At 41.2% G+C, this 18,452-nt stretch overlaps 1 protein-coding gene across 2 annotated transcripts; it reads left to right on the plus strand.

Annotated features, from left to right (window-relative positions):
* The first annotated feature begins 462 nt into the window (after positions 1-462).
* deaf1 (DEAF1 transcription factor) lies at positions 463-17,261 on the plus strand. 2 transcript variants are annotated; one of them, XM_008277999.1, is made up of 13 exons: positions 463-739; positions 3,522-3,619; positions 5,536-5,662; positions 5,801-5,950; positions 6,420-6,559; positions 6,704-6,769; positions 7,006-7,050; positions 8,271-8,394; positions 8,792-8,923; positions 13,814-14,106; positions 14,247-14,345; positions 14,973-15,062; positions 16,437-17,261. In XM_008277999.1, exons 1-13 carry the CDS (start codon positions 541-543, stop codon positions 16,536-16,538), a joined length of 1,665 nt encoding a protein of 554 aa, XP_008276221.1. In that variant the 5' UTR covers positions 463-540; the 3' UTR covers positions 16,539-17,261. The 2 variants fall into 2 exon arrangements, with proteins under 2 accessions (XP_008276221.1, XP_008276222.1); XM_008278000.1 differs by having other exon boundaries at positions 14,976-15,062.
* Positions 17,262-18,452: the final 1,191 nt, after the last annotated feature.

An 18,452-nucleotide genomic window follows, 5' to 3' on the forward strand; every position in this document is an offset into this window, starting at 1 on the left:
TTTTTTTAAAAAATTGAATTGATTTTAATTTTTTCCACTGTGGTGCGTTCACGTAACAGCTACAGAGAGGAAAACTGATATTCCGAATCAGATGTAAATTTAGGGATTCATAATTTCTCTCGTGTTGGGTGCTGATGTTTACACCAGTACAAACAAACATTCAATACATTTAAAGATCGGAGTGCGTTTATATGAAATTGAACAAGTGATGTAATGCCTACAAATTCGGATTTTGCGCGCTTTGCCCGCTATGTGTCGCTTCGGGTCGATTCGTGTTCTTTCGGCATTCTCCGGATTATCTCTCCCCTCAGACTTCATGAAAAACAAACAACGGGCGGCCCTCCTCTCTCCGGATTAGCTCGCCTGATTCCCTTCCGTTTCCATTAATTTCGGAGAAAACATTGCTGATTTGAAAGATTATTGTTGACGCGTTTCGTGTTCGGGGTTCTTCTCCGGTTCGTCACAGGTTCGGCTCCGCTCGGAGCCCGCTCTGCCCCGCGGCTGCTCGGTCATATTCGGCTCTTGTCGTTCGGCGGAAGAATGGACGAAGCGGACTCGGCCACGAAGGCGCTCGGGCTGGATGAACCGCCCATCGGCGGGCCGTCGGTGGAGGGAGTAGGCTCGGATACCGAGTCGGAGGCCGAAGTCACCACGATGGCTGTGATGGCAGAACCGGGAAACATCGACATGGGAGCCGAGTCCCTGCCGAACCCAGACGAGGCCGAGGCTGCCTTCGCTGGTAAGACTGGCTTTCTTTAGCAGCAGGCCGCTGCAGTCCGGGGTGGCGCTAAAACACAGAATGAAATGATTATATTCCCGCAGGTTAGTTAGCTCCAGTCCGTGTTTAAACTGGAAGAACCAAGATGTCCGGAGAATATGTGACTTGTTGTCGATACAAGTTAAACAGTAACGATTCTCCCACGAAACTGCACAGCTGTTCAACAAACAGTAAAAGAACCATCATTGCTCTGTGACAGAGCGCACATTTAGTAGTTTAGTAGTGTAGTGCCAAACTCTGTTCACTTATTGTGTAAATTGAAAAACTGTAGCATATTCATACTATGTGCAATACTTAAAGTGTAACGGATTAATTCAGTTTATTAATGAAGCAAGCATTTCCAAATTCGGCAGTGAGAGTGATCCCTTATTAGCAGCCTTAATGTAACATCCAAACTTTAACTTTATTCAGTCTTAGGTTGTTCTTCGACAGCAGTTTGCACACTGCCTGAGTGATAGCTGGCTGAATAAGATTAACCGTGATTAAAGTATGCATTTTTTAACCTACATCTGGTTTGTTTAAACACTTGTTGACTGAATGAATGAGTTATATTGTGCATTTCTCTCATTGCTGCTCCAATGAAATGTCTGAGGTTTGGTAAAACCAAACTGTCCTAAAGCTGCCTTATCTGACCAGGTTGTATCAGCAGTGGGCAGACTGGAGGATTGCCAGTCAGAGAGCTGTGAAAAATCAAGTTCATTCGCACATCTTTCAATACCAGATATGCAAAATGCATATTTTGGAAATTTCGGATGAAAATGCTCAGAAAGCAGCTGAAAACCAAAGTCATTCAGCCGAAGTTCTGACACAGAGCAGTCTACGGCCAGGGACGTTTAAGTACAGACCCATTTCCAAAAAATTAGAATATCATGGAAAAGTTTATTTATTTCCATAATTCCATTCAAAAAAGTTAAACTTTCATAGATTATAGATTCAGGGCCCACAATTTAAACGATTTCAAGTACTTATTTGTTTATTTTTACATAATTTGGGCTTCCAGCTCATAAAACCCACAAGAACAGGAATTCCAAAAGTTAGAATACTGTGAAGAAATCAGCCCAGATTTTGCAGGGCATGAATGTTTTAAACTGAGTGTCACATACAAATCATCTACTAAACTCAAAGCACCTGCTCAGGTTTCCCCAGGTGTCATTAAATTGCTTCAGTTTGGTTCATTTGTCTCAGTTCGGTTCAATATGGGCAAGACTGCAGACTTGACAACTGGCCAGAAGACCATCATTGATACCCTCCACAGGATGGGTAAGCCACAAATGTTCATAGCTACGGAGGCTGGCTGTTCACTGAGTGCTGTGTCCAAGCATATCAATGGAAAGTCTAGTGGAAGTGCAAAATGTGGCAGGAGAAGATGCACCAGCAAAAGAGATGACCGTGGACTTCAGCGGATTATCAAACAGAGAAGATTCAAGAATCTGGCAAAGATCCAGAAAGAGTGGAATGAGGCAGGAGTCACAGCTTCAAAAACCACCACATTCAGACATATCTGGGAAATGGGCTACAACTGTCGGGTTCCTCGGGTCAAGCCACTTCTGAGCCTGAGCCAATGTAGGAAGCGTCTCAACTGGGCCAAGGAGAAGGAGGACTGGACTGTTGGCCAGTGGTCCAAGGTCCTCTTTTCCGATGAAAGTAAAGTGTGCCTTTCATTCGGGAATCAAGGTCCAAGGGTTTGGAGGAAGACGGGTGAGGAACAGAACCCAAGCTGCTTGAGGTCCAGTGTGAAATATCCACAGTCAGCCATGATTTGGGGTGCAATGTCCGGTGCAGGTGTTGGTAAACTCTGCTTTCTTAAATCCAAAGTCACCGCAACAGTCCACCAGAATGTTTTAGAGGACTTCATGATTCCTTCTGCTGAGGATCTGTATGGAGATGCAGATTTCATTGTCCAGCAGGACCTGACCCCTGCCCATACCGCCAGAAGCACCAAAACCTGGTTTGATGCCCGTGCCATCACAGTGCTTGACTGGCCATCCAACTTGCCGGACCTAAACCCCATTGAGAATCTATGGGGTATTATGGGGGAGGAAAATGGGGGGCACCAGACCCAAAAACAAAGAAGAGCTGACAGCAAGCATCAAGGAAATCTGGGCTTCCATAATTTCCAGGCAATGCCACAGGCTGATTGCCTCAATGCCACAGCGCATCAAGGCAGTGATTAAGGCAAAGGGATTCCCAACCAAGTATTGAAGACAGACATATCGTTTTGAAAGTACCATATTTTGATTGATTTGATGTGATCCTATTTTTTTTTCTGCAAAAACTGAGAAGTAAATGGTGATTTCTTCACAGTATTCTAATTTTTGGAATTCCTGTTTTTGTGGGTTTTATGAACTGGAAGTCCAAATTATGTAAAAATAAACAAATAAATACTTGAAATTGTTTAAATTGTGGGCCCTGAATCTATAATCTATGAATGTTTAACTTTTTGAATGGAATTATGGAAATTAAACAACTTTTCCATGATGTTCAATTTTTTTGGAAAGGGTCTGTAGTTGTAGTGATTTTCCTCATTTAAACATTTTATGGCAGATGTGGTGAAAAGAAACAGTCATCTTACTCCAGTGATAATAACATTTATTATTTCCCATATTTACTACTGCACGTTCTCAATAAAACTCTCCAGTTTGATTCTAATGTTAACCTGCCTGTAGCAACTGTAATACAGCAGAAGTTCTAATCTGAGGGTTTCTGCGTTGTTAAAATATTTCAATCCCTTGTTTCTGATCAGAGGTGACAGCGGTGACGGTGGCTGACGTTCACGCAGCAGAGGACAACGTTTTCACCACGACGGTCGCCACATCAGGAAGCCTCCCTGAACACGTGCTGGTAGGTCAACACAGTGATGGTCACGTTGCTGCACCTGCTCAGTGTCACTCTTTATGATACAGATACAGATCATCTTTTTAGTAACATGTGCACAATAACGTCCATAACTTTTGTTGTAGTACATTGTAGTACACCATTCTTGTGCATAACTCCTGCTCCCAGATGCTGCAGGTGCTGCTCTTTGGGCTGTTTATTAAAGTAGTTTTCTTTTTTTCTTCGTTCCAATTAAATGTCATGGACAGTGTTGTCTTACTCTGGAATCTCCTGAAGGTGTTCAGCCACCTAAAGGACAACTAATTCAATTCAGTTCAGTTCAATTCAAATAACTTTATTTATTCCCTAGGGGCAATTCAAAAGCTCACTGGGTATTTGCTATAAAGACATCAAAATATATAAATAAATAAACAATGAACCATAAATATCACATTATGAAGCATTGGCAGGGAGTCAGTGGGTCACAGATGGTTGTGCATTTACAAGGAGAACAGCTCTGCGAACAAAAGCCTTCCTTCTTTGAGTCTGGCAGCCTGGGCAGCGAAGGCGATGTCCAGAGGGGAGCCACTAAAATGTAGGGAACAGCGGGTGTGATGGGTCCTAAAGGATCTTGCTGGCTTTCCTTAAGGTCTGTTGCTCACAGAAGGTGGAGAGGGCTCTTACAGGGAGCCCGATCACTTTGGAGCAGATCCTGACAACGCTCAGTAGTCGGTTTTTACTTTGGATAGAGATAGAGTGAAAAAAGGAAGTAAAAGAGAAGGTGATAATGCTCTCTATGAAATGCTCTCTGTAAAATGTTGTGAGGATGTTTTTGCTCACACTGATATTTTTTCATTTTTTAACTAAGAATCTGCTTCCATCTAGACCTCGGTCATGTTAGTAATACAGCTGCAGTTAACAGCTGTTGTCATTGTCAGTTAATCTGTCAATATTTCCTGCATAATTAGATTGGTTATTATGTATAGAACATGTCAGAAAACTGGGGGAAAATGTCAGTTTGTGTTTCCCAGAGCCCAAGATGACATCCTCAGATGTCTTGTTTTGTCCACAACCCAAAGATATTTACACATTTAAAAAGGCTTGTATCGGGGAATTTAGACTTTTTTTTTGTCTTAACAAATTACATAATCCAAGTAATAAAATATCAAAATAGTTCATGATTAAACTGATAGTTGACATTTGAGGGGCGCAGTGCCAAAGCGGACAAAACCACAAAAAATCCAAAGTTGAGTTTTATGTTTTGTTTGATAAGTGTTCATGGTCTACTAGTTTGTGGCAAAGTGGTCCAACCAGCAGCCCACTAGTAATGTCACGATGCGACTGAAGTTTGGCCCATAATGGTTTTGGCATGAAAATTTAGTGGTAAACTGGGCCAAGCCACAGGAATTATATCACGGATGCAGGTAGTTGCATGTGTTTGCGATTCAAGATTGCAGACAGCGCGACTTCAAGCCTTGTGAAAACTCAACTCGGAGGTACAGTAAGGTAAAATAAAAACTTAACGAACCACCACCAAGCATCAATTTCTACCCCCATGGTCCTCAAGAGTTATTTCTAGTTCCTTATAATGTAAACTCTTCACTGCTGTTTAGCAAGACAAACCTTGGATCAGTTTTTTTTTCAAAAAGTAGAAAAAATGTGGTATGGGCCGCTTTGGCACTCAGCAAAAGGAAAGGCTAAATTAAAACTTAAATAAGTTATCACAAAGTAGCTGTTTCTATCTCTGGACGGTGTTGAAACATCTTTCGATGACTATAATAACTCCTCTAACAACCAGGATTTTTTTTAGCAACACAAAATTTTGACCCCATTTTTCTCTAAAACTAGTAAATGTGGTTTGACCCACTTTGGCACTAACCCCCTCAAATAATCAATGAATTACGGCAGCACTAGTTCTTACAAGTATACACTGTGTGTTACAGAGCGGTAGGACCACTCTTCAGCTGGGTGAAGGTCTCAGCACCCAGAAGGCCACTTTGATCGTGGTTCACACTGACGGCAGCATCGTAGAAGCTGCAGGCCTAAAGTCTGCTGCCACCATTGCATCAGGTCTGTCTGTCTGTCTGTCTGTCTGTCTGTCTGTCTGTCTTACTGAGGTGTCCATGTGGAATCATGTTGTTAAGAAAATCACGACAACCTGAGCTTGACAGGTGTGGATGTGTTTGTGTTCTCCTGTGCGTCCTTCAGGCCCACAGACTCCACCCACTCCGCTGACTCCTCCTCAGGACAAGGACTCCTGCTCTAAGTACAACTGGGACCCGTCAGTCTACAACAACGAGCTGCCGGTGCGCTGCCGGAACACCAGTGGAGTCCTGTTCAAGAACCGACTGGGATCAGGTGACTAGCACAGCTGCACTGAGTTTCACCCCTCAAACTGAACTCTGGAGTAGTTTTTAAGTTGTTTTTTTTTTCTTTTTTTAATCACTGGATGCTTGATGTAAGCCATATTCTTCCCATCTGTTGTCTCACTGTTAATATGAACGAATACAGGCATGCTGATGAAAAAAAAAGGCCTGTTTTTTTTAGCTCATTGTCACAGTACCGTGGTGTTACAACACCTTGATTACACATTTAATAGAACACTATTGTCATTGGAGGGTTTTGGAAGAAAAAAATTTTTTTTGTACCATTCATGTGTCAGATTATTTAAAAGCAGAACTGGAATGTAAGAATAGTGATGCTCTGTGGTGAGGAGGCAAAAATCAAATTTTTCCACCCCTACTAATTCACACTGGTTCTGTTACACTGTGTTTGTGGGTAATTTGCCCTGTCGCTGCCCACACTGACAGTGTTCCGTTTTGTTTAGGGGGTAAGGGTCGCTGCATCAAACACAACCAGCAGTGGTTCACTCCCACTGAGTTTGAAGGTCTAGCAGGAAGAGCGAGCAGCAAAGACTGGAAGAGGAGCATCAGATATGCTGGCAGGCCTCTGCTCTGTCTCATACAGGTACTGAACTATACTACCACACTGTACTACGACTGCAGTACTGCACTGTATGTTGCTATAGAAAGGACCTTGCATTTCTAATTTGCATGCAGGCCAGCTGATTCTGAATAAAAAAAAAAAAAAGCTGTGTATGTGTGTTGTTAGGAGCGTATCCTGAACCCCCACGCTGCCTCCTGTACCTGTGCAGCCTGCTGTGACGACCTGACAACGGTGAGTGAGCAGGACTGGGCCTGGACAGCCTGCAGGATCAGAGACCAGCTTAGATCTGTGAGAAAATTCATGGAAAATGATCAGTCTAACCAGTTAGTTCGGCTGCTTTTTGTTTGACTGGAAAGGTGAAAATAGTTTTGGGCAGCTTGTGATAATTCAGACTGCTTTTAGTACATTTTGGATAGCAGATCTCTGTTTGTGTTGGTCTCTGTCTTATTCTCTGTCTTTCTCTTCAGTGTCCAAAGGAGGGAGACACTCTGCCAACAGAAAGCATCAGTATGGTAACTTCAGTTTTTTTTCTGTTGCTATAACTTCATCACCACCTGCTTTTGCTCTGTCATCTGTGTCTGGATACATTGTCATTCTTGATTTTTCAATCTGTGCTGTAATGGAATCCCATTATGCATATTAGGGGGTGTGGTTTTTCAACAAACAAGGCTGCTACTAGTCCATAATGCCTTCTTCTAGTCGCCAGTTCAAATACAGAAGATGCTTGGTCTTGCTTGAATGGAAGAGCTGCGCTTTAAAGAGTTTTTGTTGAAAAAAGCCTTTTTGGTACAAAATGAAGTACAGTCAGAAAAGACCTATTTACTTGATCTATGTTGTAGATTTTATTTACATTTAAATTAATAGAATGGACATTTTTCAAATCAATCTACACTCTCTGATCCATAATGACAAATATATAAACAGGTTTTTCAATTTTTTTTTTTTTTTTTACAGATTTCTTAAAAATCAACAATTGAGATGTTTTATTTACAGAAGGATTCAGACTCTTAATTCAGTATTTCAATAAAGTCCCTTTTGTAGCAATTGCACCTTTGAGTCTTCTTGGGGAAGTCGCTGCAAGCTTTATCCCATTCTTCCTCGCAGATCCTCTTAATCTCCCTCAGGTTGGATGGGAAGCATCTGAACTGCCATCTTCAGGTGAACACAGATGTTGTGTTGGATTTAAGTCTGGGCTTTGGCTCGGTCATTTCAGGACTGTCAGACTTATCCTGAAGCCACTCCAGTGTTGTCCTGACTGTTGAGCATTGAGAATCAGAGCATATTTTTCCTCATGCTGTCAGAATTCTAATTAACGAAGAATGAAATGCAGGTTGGAAAACTCCAAGCAGAATTTATTGTGTTTGTAACTCAGGGACACTTCCATCTAGCTGCCATGCCCTAAAGGTCTTCTGTGGTTGTCCTTTCAGCAGATTCTTTACCCTCTGCAAAGGTCTTCTGAAGCTCTGTTAGAGTGATGGTTGTGTTCTTGGTAACCTTCCTGACCTTCTAGGCCCTGCTAATGTTTTTTTTTAACTTTATCATTATGGGTTGCTGGCTGTAGATGAAATGGCAAAACAAGTATTTTTTTTTATTTAAGATTAAATCAGCTAAACAATTTCAAACACTACTTATTTCTGTTTGTCAGTATCATTTCATTTTCTCTGATTTAAAACATTGTTACTGTTGTTGGATGTTGTGTTGATATCATCTGTCTCCTCTGTGCTCGATTCAGACCGGTCCAGTTCGCCTCTTCGTCCCATATAAGAGACGAAAGAAGGACAGCGACCCTCCAATCATTCCTGCCAAAAAGGAGCTTTCCTCCCCCAAAAATATAACGCTGACACCAGGAACCGCATGTAAGTCACATGACCTTAGTCTGACGTGTGATTGGAGAAGGGGTGGAGCCTCTGTTACACAAAAGCAGAAACAAATAGATCCGTTTGTAGTTTAGGATAAGCAGGTTTATGTTTGTTAAGTCTGTTTTTTTCATAAATGTATGCAATCACAGCCACGGTACTTTGTTTTAAATTCTGACTCTGACTAAAAAAATAAATCAATCAATATCCAGTTATTTATATTGCCAGATGTGTTGCTTGTGTTTCTTGAAGGTCATCTAAAAATAGACAGTCATTGAAATGTCAGTGGAAGTTGGTGAAAGTCTTAGAGATCAGATCTGTGATGAGAACATTTAAAACTCATCTTGAAGTGTCTTGACTGTCCAAACATGGCTGACACGTCCTTCTCTTCCAACAGTCACCGTGTCCCCCACAGGACAGTTCACCACTGCCGGCACCTTGACCTTTGACCGCACTCCAACAGGCGACGCTGCCACCGCCATCATCTCAGAGAGCTCAGCACAGAACGAGGTGTTTGCCAGCACCACAGGTACCACTTCTCACTGATATCACTCACTCTGTCTGTCATCTGGGGTTTGTTTGTTGATTTTTTTTTTAATGCATCCTGGTTTCAGACAAGCCCAAAGAGCTGTACCATGAGAGGATATTAGTGGGTTAGTGAGGTATGTTGAGCTTAGCCAGAGTTTTCAGTGTCATGAAGATTGCTCTCTTTTAACATGGATAGATCACCATGATAGTTATTAATTAATAACATTAATTCCACTTTAATTTTGCTAAAGAGTATACTGGCGTCCTGCATTATGGGACAGTGTCAGACCTAAATGCACTTCAATGCAATATCATGTATAAAGATATGAAGTTTAACAGCTCTAATATGCAGCTGTAAGTTACAAAACAGCAGCTGCACTGATCAGTAAAACAAATATATGAACACACATTTAACTTGTTCTCTACCAGCATTCCTGTCTTGCATCATTTGCAGCAGCAGCACTTTTTACCATCATAAATTTGTGTGTTACTTGTAGCTCTCCAATAAAACAACCTGTTGACTGAAGTATTGTCACAGAATGCAGCAACCTGAAGAAAATACTTTACTCTGCCCAGTGTGTGTCATAGGCCCACCAGTGTATCCTTATCAACTGTACCCTGGTGAGTCTTTAGGAATTAATGTTTGGTAGCTGTAAATTAATATTTTTCATTTTATAGGCAATTATGGAGTTATTTGTTGTTTGTTTCAGATGTATTTTATCAGATGGGTGTAACAAATTTGAAACAATGTTTGTTTGGTTAGAACCAGGACCATGTTGGGATTGTCTGGTGTGTAACTGGAGCAGCTGGACACCAAGGCTCTGTCTGACCAGAACAGTTCTTATATGTGGCTGTGTTTAATCTTAAGTCTTGTTTGTCTGGCCAACAGTCCATCACCCAAAGAAAATCAGTTTAAAATAACTTCAACTGATGAAGGCCCCTGACAACTGAGAATGTTTCCAGGTTATGATTAACAGGTAATTGAAGGGATAGTAATATCTCCATGGGCTGCTCGGTGGTTAGCACCGTTGCCTCGCAGCGGTATGTGTCCTGGTTAGGACGCCTGGGATCTTTCTGCGTGGAGTTTGCATGTTCTCCCCGTGCAGCGTGGGTTCTCTCCGGGTTCTCCGGCTTCTTCCCACAGTCCAAAAACATGTTGAGGTTAATTGGTGATTCTAAATTGTCCGTAGGTGTGAATGTGAGTGTGCTTGTTTGTCTGTCTCTAAGTGTGGCCCTGCGATGGACTGGCGACCTGTCCAGGGTGTCCTCTGCCTTCGCTCTAAAGTCGGCTGGGATAGGCTCCAGCCCCCCCGCGACCCTAATGAGGATTAAGCGGTGTATAGAAAATGGATGGATGGTAATATTTGTCTGTCTGTCTTTGGTGCAGACGAAAATACTTCAAAAACCACTAACTGCACCAAAACTTGGCTCCAACATTGTTCTTGCTTGTCACTCCATCCAGTAGAACAGATTGCTAATGTTATATGGTTATCAACTGTGTGACTCTGGCAGTACAATACATGTAATGCATAATACGATGGAGTAGAGTTTGACTTTGGTGTCTTTTTCCTCTGAACTTGAATCCGTCAGGGATGTTTAATGTGTCCCCCGCTTTAACGCTCTGTGGTGGGGTTTTCCCACAATCCCCTGCATCACCCTCCAACCTGCAGCCTATCCATCAACCTATCAGGGACTGGGAAAGCACCACCGCCGCTTTCTGGTTGGCCGTCGTGTTGCTATAATGAGCTCTCAGGAGATGGCGTCTCTGTGGGTGTGTCTGTCAGCGTGTACTGTGTGACTAATGAGGCGCTACGACTGTTCGCTGTCCTGATTTCTCAGCCTGAACGTTTTCTCTTCCACACCTCCTCTCTCCTGCTTTCGGTGAATGCAAATCGGTTAATACTGAACTGACCCGCTACATTTGAGTTACTATTAAAATATCTGTAAATATAATAGAAGAGAAGGTCACTATTTGGACCTTTAACCATCACTGTGATTGCTCTGATTGGACAGCTCGGCAACACACGCAGACTCAGCAGCGGTCCAGCTGTCAGGATAGACTCTTTGTCCTTCACCCTGAGGTTAATGAAGCACCCTGGGCATCGGTGCCATGTGCCTCACATGAAGAGATGAAAGAGCCCAGTGTATCAGTTTAAACCACAGAAACGGGTTAAATGCAGGGATAATGCTGTCAAAATGAGCAGTCGGGCAGCGCACTGGTTTTCCTTCAAACTGAGTTTAGATGAAGAGAAAATGAATGCTGAAATTGTTGTTTTATTTGTTTTCATTTCTCCAGAAGAACAGTAGGGGGCAGTGAGTCTCTGCTGTTGCAGAACAACCACACCATAAAGAATTAAAACCAGTTGACAGGGTGTTTTGACAGATGAGATGCTTTAAGTCAGGTCAGATCTTCAATCATCAGAGGGATATAAAGAGAAACTGACAGATTCACCTGGTAAAACTTCTCATGTAGCTGCAGTTTTATTGTTAGAATACTTGTAACTCACAATCACAGCTGAAACCTTTAGTCCTGTATCCAGCTACATATGAACATCTGGCGTACTTTCTGCAAACAAAAGATTGTTATGTGACGGATGAAAGCATATTTTGATGACTCAGTTTCAGTTAAAATGATCCCTTTTTTACTTTATTATATTCACTGATGTGATGTGTTTTGTCCAGTATTGCCAAGCTGCTCTCTTTTGTGACGACCACCCTTGATGAGTGTCAGCCATGACTATTTATTAAAGATGGACTCATCCTCCGTGTCTCTGGAACCAGGACGACTTCTGTAGTTCCAAAAAGAAGTAAAGTAGATGATAAAGCAGGAAATGTTTTAGGGCTGGCGAGCCTGTGATTGACAAGTCACTACAGTTTCCTCGAGTTAGACCACTCACTTGTGACGTTTGGTTCAAAGAGAACGAGGCGGTGACGGCAAAATTCCAAACTCAAGGGGGACGAGAACCAGTCTGTACTTAAGGGCGAGAAAATCCCACAAACTCTACAAGAAAGGCAAGAAAGCCTTTGTTTAGCCTTAGAGACAGACTCCCACACCAAAAAAATGCGTTTAAAAATTACATCTCAAGGCTACTAAGATGACTCCATCAACATTTTGAGCAGTTCCTGTTTCTTTGGAACTACATTATGGCAGCAGGACAGTGGTGAGGGACCAGCTATATCTCACTTTATTGTATTTATCATAATCCTACCAAATGGCATGACTCCTGTTTATCAATAGTCACACAGCAGCTTGTGGGTAGAAAATTACTGGACAAATTTCCGTCAGATTAGAAGAGTCCAGTAAGATGTTCAAGTGTTAAAACATACCTCCATTTACACCTTTTTCCCTGGACATGCTAAATGGAAGTCTAAGATGGATGTCTGGTTATTTTTGGACTCGTCTGTTCTTGTTGGAGCTGTGAGCTGTCAGGCGCTCCGCCGCCGCAGGTATAAAAAACAGACGTTATGTCGTGTATGTAGGTCAGGAGCGAATGTATGGAGGACACACAGACATACTGACCTGGATGTGCTTTGTTTGATTCAACACTCGTCTGTACAACTGTAGAAGCTCCGTTTCAAGTGGCAAAAATAGAAATGTGTGATTTTTAGACCAGATTTCTCTGGTGAGGATTTTCTTTTTTCTTTTCTTTTCTTTTCTTTTCTTTTCTTTTCTTTTCTTTTCTTTTCTTTTCTTTTCTTTTCTTTTCTTTTCTTTTCTTTCTTTCTTTGTTTATATAATTGTAAAATGATTATCTTTATGTTTTTGATAAAACAAGACATTTGAAACTTTACATTGCAAACAATTCAAACATAATTATGTGCATGTTTGTTGTTTGAGTTATTTTACAAGACAACGTGAGCATGTACTTTTTGTATTTGTTGACGTTGCTACATTTTTGTTTCAGTACAAACAGCTGTATTCATCAGCTAATGACACAGTTGTGCTTCGAGGGGAGAATAGTATTGTCTTGTGTCATCTATGTCATTGTTACTTTCTTTTGTCTGTCCATTGTCTTGCACCATTTTTCAACGTAAGCATGATTGAATAGAATCAAAAGTTTTGATGAAGTCTTATGCTGTTTCATTATGTGTAATCCATTTTGTTCTTCTGTGCCTCACTGAGAAACTGTGAGCTGAATTAAAGGAGCAATCTGATAGATTCAAGCCATTTTCAGACATGGAACGTGTAACATTGCTCAGCACAGCACTCTTTGCTAGTCACATGATTCCTCATAAAAATAATTAAGATATTTTTCTACCCCGTAGAAAATAGAGAAAAGTCTTTGAATAACTAGGTAAGTCTGAACTTTTGAGCAGTACTGTGTATATATATGTACTTGTAAAAGTATACTCACTCTGTGAACTGTTGTTGGATAAAGAAACAAGATAAAAGTAACAGATCAATAGACAGAAATTAATCAGCAACAGTTCTCATAGATGTCATTTTAGGAACATTTGAAGCAAAAACACAGGCTTTGTTTCTTTCCAATGAAATTAAATATTTTTCTGTTTTGGACTGTTACCTGGACTAAAACAGACATTTAAATTGGTGAACTTGTGCTCTGCTAAGCTGTCAAAGGCATTTCTTTTGTAAAATATGTGATATTTAACGACCAAACAATCGAAGAAGTCACTGGTAGACTAATCAGTAGTGATATAATTGGTTGTAACCTTCGTGGTGTAGTGTGTTACAGTATAGCTGTCCAGCAGGTACAGCATTGTGGTCTTGAGTTAGCGGCCATGTAGTGACAGCGTCCAGTGTTTGAATAAGACCTGCACACGATCCCCTCATTTCCTGTTGGTTTTGTTACATTCTCTTTCTATTAAATGCAAAAAAATTAAAAGTACTAAACTAATCCTTTTATGTGTTTTTTTTCTTTCCCTCTCTCAGTGTTGACAGCGTTGCCAGCGCTGGCCATGACTCCTCAACCGGTTCAGGCCAAAGTCACAGTAGCAGCAGCGGTGGCTTCTCCCCCCTCGGCACTGGTCACTGGGCTGGAGGTGGGGCCTGTTGGGGGTGTGGGGCCAACGGTGAGCGAGGGACAGAAGAACACTTGGCTGTACCTGGAGGAGCTGGCCAACACGCTGCTCAGCAACGTCCAGCAGCTGAAGGTTCTCATTGAACAGGCCAAAAACTCCACAGGGGACGCTGCAGGGGTCAAAGGTCAGGGAGGCAGGAAGGAGGTGAGAACACAAATGCACACAGGCTGAGATTTAACTCAGCAGTGAGCAGAAAATGATTGATTGCACCTGACAGTAATAACTAACAGTGATAGAAAGATAGTGAGTAACTTTAATATTTGTGTGTGTGTGTGTGTGTTTAGTGTGGTCTTAGTCAGTCGTTTCAGAACCAGATCTCATTCCAGCAGCCGGACGACTCAGATGCCAAGAGGAGCTCAGACATCACAGAGATCATTATTAACGTACGTATTGACACACATGCACACATTTTTTTTTTCACAGTTTGCAAACCTAGTAGAAATACTTCAACCTGAGATTGTGACTGTCAGTTCCCAGTGTGTGTTCATCTCTAAAAACATGTAATCCTGTTTCTCAAAATCCAGTTGAATGTTTTGTTTGTTTTTGTTTTTTCTAACATACCAAATGTGCTTGAGGTAATTTAGGAATGGTGTTATCACATAATTTGCCCAGAAGAGCATGCAGCGCATGTAGCAGAGTACACATCACAGCTGAGTATACCGGTGTGGAGTCAAGCAGTGTCTTCACAGGGTGTTGCCAGCTAGTTTGTCAAATATCTTACTATTTTACCGTAATGTTCTAATATGCATATATACATATTGGACAAACAGTATCTGTATATGTGTAAAGGTGACTAGCTGATCAAAAATCCAATGTCCGTTGGGTTTTAAAGCTCGTTACAGTGGAAAAGGACCTTTTAAGTTCAGCAGGTCCAAAATTCTCCACTGGAAAGTTTCCCAGGAAATGATCAGCACAATTTCAATTCCAAGCACTGACATATTTAAAAATAGCTCTTGTTACCTGTTTTCTTCTCTCGTGTCCTCACGTGGTCTCCTGCTTTGGCTCTGCAGCAGATGTGTGTGAATTGCGGTCGGGTGGCGATGAGTGAGTGTACAGGCTGTCACAAAGTCAACTACTGCTCAACCTTCTGTCAGAGGAAGGTAAGATTCACCTGAGCAAGCCTCTGCAGTGTGTGTGTGTGTGTGTTTTAATTTAATATTTATTTCAGCCTCATCTCTTATTCAGCAGTGTCCTCACCAAGATAGGCATCCGTAACCCTAAGTCAGAGACAAACAGAAAGTACAAAACATACCACAATCAGATACTGATCTCAGATCAGATCAATCAGATACCATCCCAGATTATTATTTTTAAAACAATCTGTCAGACATTAATTGGCTCATCAAACTCACATTAAAAAAAGGATGGAAATGTGGTCAAATTATGTAAATTAATTCATTTAGCTGTATTGTTTAGCAGGAAGATAATATTGTTAGATGAAACCACAAGACTTTTATACTCTGGATTTTTAAACAGCAAGAAAAGACAAGTGATGCAGTATTATTTGAGCAAAAACACCTCTACACTTCCTGTTATTCATTTCATCCAGTTCTTTGGCTTAAACATAAGGGTAAAAGAATGTCGCTCACTATAATAACATTATTAAGCTGGTGTAACTAACTTTACAACAAATGTAGCAGCTGACTCTAATGTTCTGGACAAAAATAAGTTACATGGACAGTTTTAACTAAAATCAGTCTGCGTTAGCTGCCAGGATCGGCAAAATTCCTGAACTCACTAAATCTTTATGAGTCACTGATGTGGGTGTTTCAATAAAATGTGAAAATATGTTTCACGTGGGTGTTAAATCATTTGGGATCAAAAAATGTCCTCAGAGCTCTGACCTACTTAGTAGCAGTGAGTGATTGTAAAGGTCTATGAGGTCTTTGGTATTAATGAAAGAAATTTAAACATCTACCATTGCTGTGAATCTGGAACTAACAAAAAGCTCAACAATATCTGTTGTTTTTTTAAAGAGTCATCAGATGCTTATACTTGGTTTCAATTTGAAGAAGTCAGTATGGAATGTTTTGCACCACAATTAGAAGCTGTACAGGGCAAAGTAATTATGTTTGTTGTAAATCTAATTACTGGTGAAGTACAGTCATGGAAAAAAACGTATTTGGATGAGTAAATATCTGATCCTCTTTGAATCAGGACCAACGATGAAGGTTATATACTTGAACACTACCACAAGGATAAACTGCTTTTAAAAAATGTATATTTGTACAAAAAAACTATGAAGAGATTTAATGTTCTCCTGTGGAAAAAGCTGGTATTGTCCACCTTAGCAGAAATTAACTTCTTGCCATCCTCCACTAGCCTTTGATATTGGCTTGCTAAGATTTTTGAACACTCTTCCTTGTAAAATATAGTGAGCTTTTAACATTGCTTCATCTGTAGAAAAAAACATGTAGGAAAACAAACTAGCTTTAAAGAAACAGAATCACACATCAGTTTGTTTTCATCTGCAGGACTGGAAGGACCATCAACACACCTGCTGTCAGTCAGCAGGGGGCGTGACTGTTCAGGAGGACGAGCCAATCACAGCCATCGACATGGACAAAGTGAAGTGAAGGTGCAGGAGGCTGTGTGAAGGCACTTGTTCAGTCAGGACATCACGTCCACAGCTGCTGCAGACAAGAAGACCTTAAGTGGCGAAAAGTGGAGAGTTTTCTACACACACCTTACCTCCTCACTGGAACTTTTATTGTGAAATGTTTCCCTTAGACCGACAGAAGAAGGTCTCTGATCACCTGAGAGCTGATGTTGTGCCAAAATTGCACTGACTTTGTATTTGAAGATGTCAGGGGTTTCACCACTAACTTCAATACACTTTTTTATCACAGCAGCATCTAGTGGACTTTAGAAGAACTGTATCTTGAAATTTCTGGATACAGAAATGGAGATGATCTCAACAAACAGTTGAACAACAGTTTGACGGTTTGAAATATCACATGTGTAAATCACATAGTGACTGCTATTTTATTATCAATTAATCTTGATATTACTTAATTTATTACATGAATTCATCAGTTACCATAATGCTGTTTAATATTTTGTGTCTTCCCCAAAGACTCTTATCTGGCTGCTGGTTTGTTGCCGTTTTACCGATTAATAAAGAGATTTAACTGTCCAGATCACATGATGGAAAAAGTCTTGAACCAGGCAACTAGGCAGAATGACTGTCCTGGGTGCTTTCTGAGGTTTTTCTTATGGTAAAAAATACATAAATCTGAGAATTTGTATTTTATTACACTTGAAAATGTAATAAATATACCCTTGTAATTTTAAATTGATGAAAGTGGTTTCTTTTTGTATGAATTTAGACTCAACAACGATGTGAAGGGAAAACATGATCATTTACACAAACTTGTGTTTATAGAGTATTCACACTGTGTGTCAGGATAAAACCAAGCTCTGAGGTCCAAGGAACTCTCTGTAGACCTCTGTTAAAAATGCAGCATAGATTAGGGTGAGGGTATAAAGCCATTTCTAAAGCTCTGAGTGTTCCCAGTGGCCTCAATAACTGATAGAAGTGTAAAACCATAAGGACTCTAAATAGAGTTGGCTGTTCGGTCAAACTTATTAACCAAGTAAGAAGGGCCCTGGGGTCTGTTTCACAAAGCAGGTTCAACAAACTCTGAGTCTAATCCTGAACTCTGCGTTCATCTACTCTGACATAGGAAACTCTTGAGTTTCCAGTTCCACAACAGCAGATTTGAGTTAGTTTAATCAACTCGGAGTACTTTGACCTGGAGTTAAGTGCCTGCGCCACAACTATAAAAAGCCAGCATCAATGGAGCCCCGATTCGACGAGTCACCATGACAACGGGAAGCGGAGGGCTGCGTATTTCACTCCACTAGAATTAGAAATCTTAATGTGCTAACACGGCAAGTTTGAACACGTTTATTTAAAAAAAAAAAATTATTATTTTTAAGTGCAACACCGCTGCAGCTGCAAAACAGAGGAAGACGCGTGGATAACACTGCTGCTCGGGTCAATGCGTAAATTTAAATGTCTCGTTTCGGGGTTAACAGACTCAGAGTTTTCATGAAACCTGCTTTGTGAAACGGCCCCTGGGCTCTGTACTAGGAAGCAGGATTTGGGGTCAGCGAGGTAACTTCAGGTTAAATCCTGGGTTTTCAGTCCTACGAAGCTGGTTCACTTCTTACTGGGATACGTCACCATGGTAACTTACGCTGAACGGCTAACCTGCTCTTGCGTGTCAATATAAATTGCTGGTGTGGCAGCCCTGGGCAGGTTTCAAATTTCAAACCTTCCAAGTATGAGCCATTTGCACTAACCACGTTGCCAAAGAGGGCTGCAAGGTGGCGCAGTTGGCTAGCACTGTTGCCTCGCAGCAAGAAGGTTGCCGGTTCGCATCCTGGTTGGGGCACCAGAATCTTCTGCCTTCGCCCTAAGTCGGCTGGGATAGGCTCCAGCCCCCCTGCAACCCTAGTGAGGATTAAGCGGTGTGTAGATAATG

Source organism: Stegastes partitus, unplaced genomic scaffold, assembly GCF_000690725.1.
Source record: "Stegastes partitus isolate 25-593 unplaced genomic scaffold, Stegastes_partitus-1.0.2 Scaffold112, whole genome shotgun sequence".
Taxonomy (NCBI): domain Eukaryota; kingdom Metazoa; phylum Chordata; class Actinopteri; family Pomacentridae; genus Stegastes; species Stegastes partitus.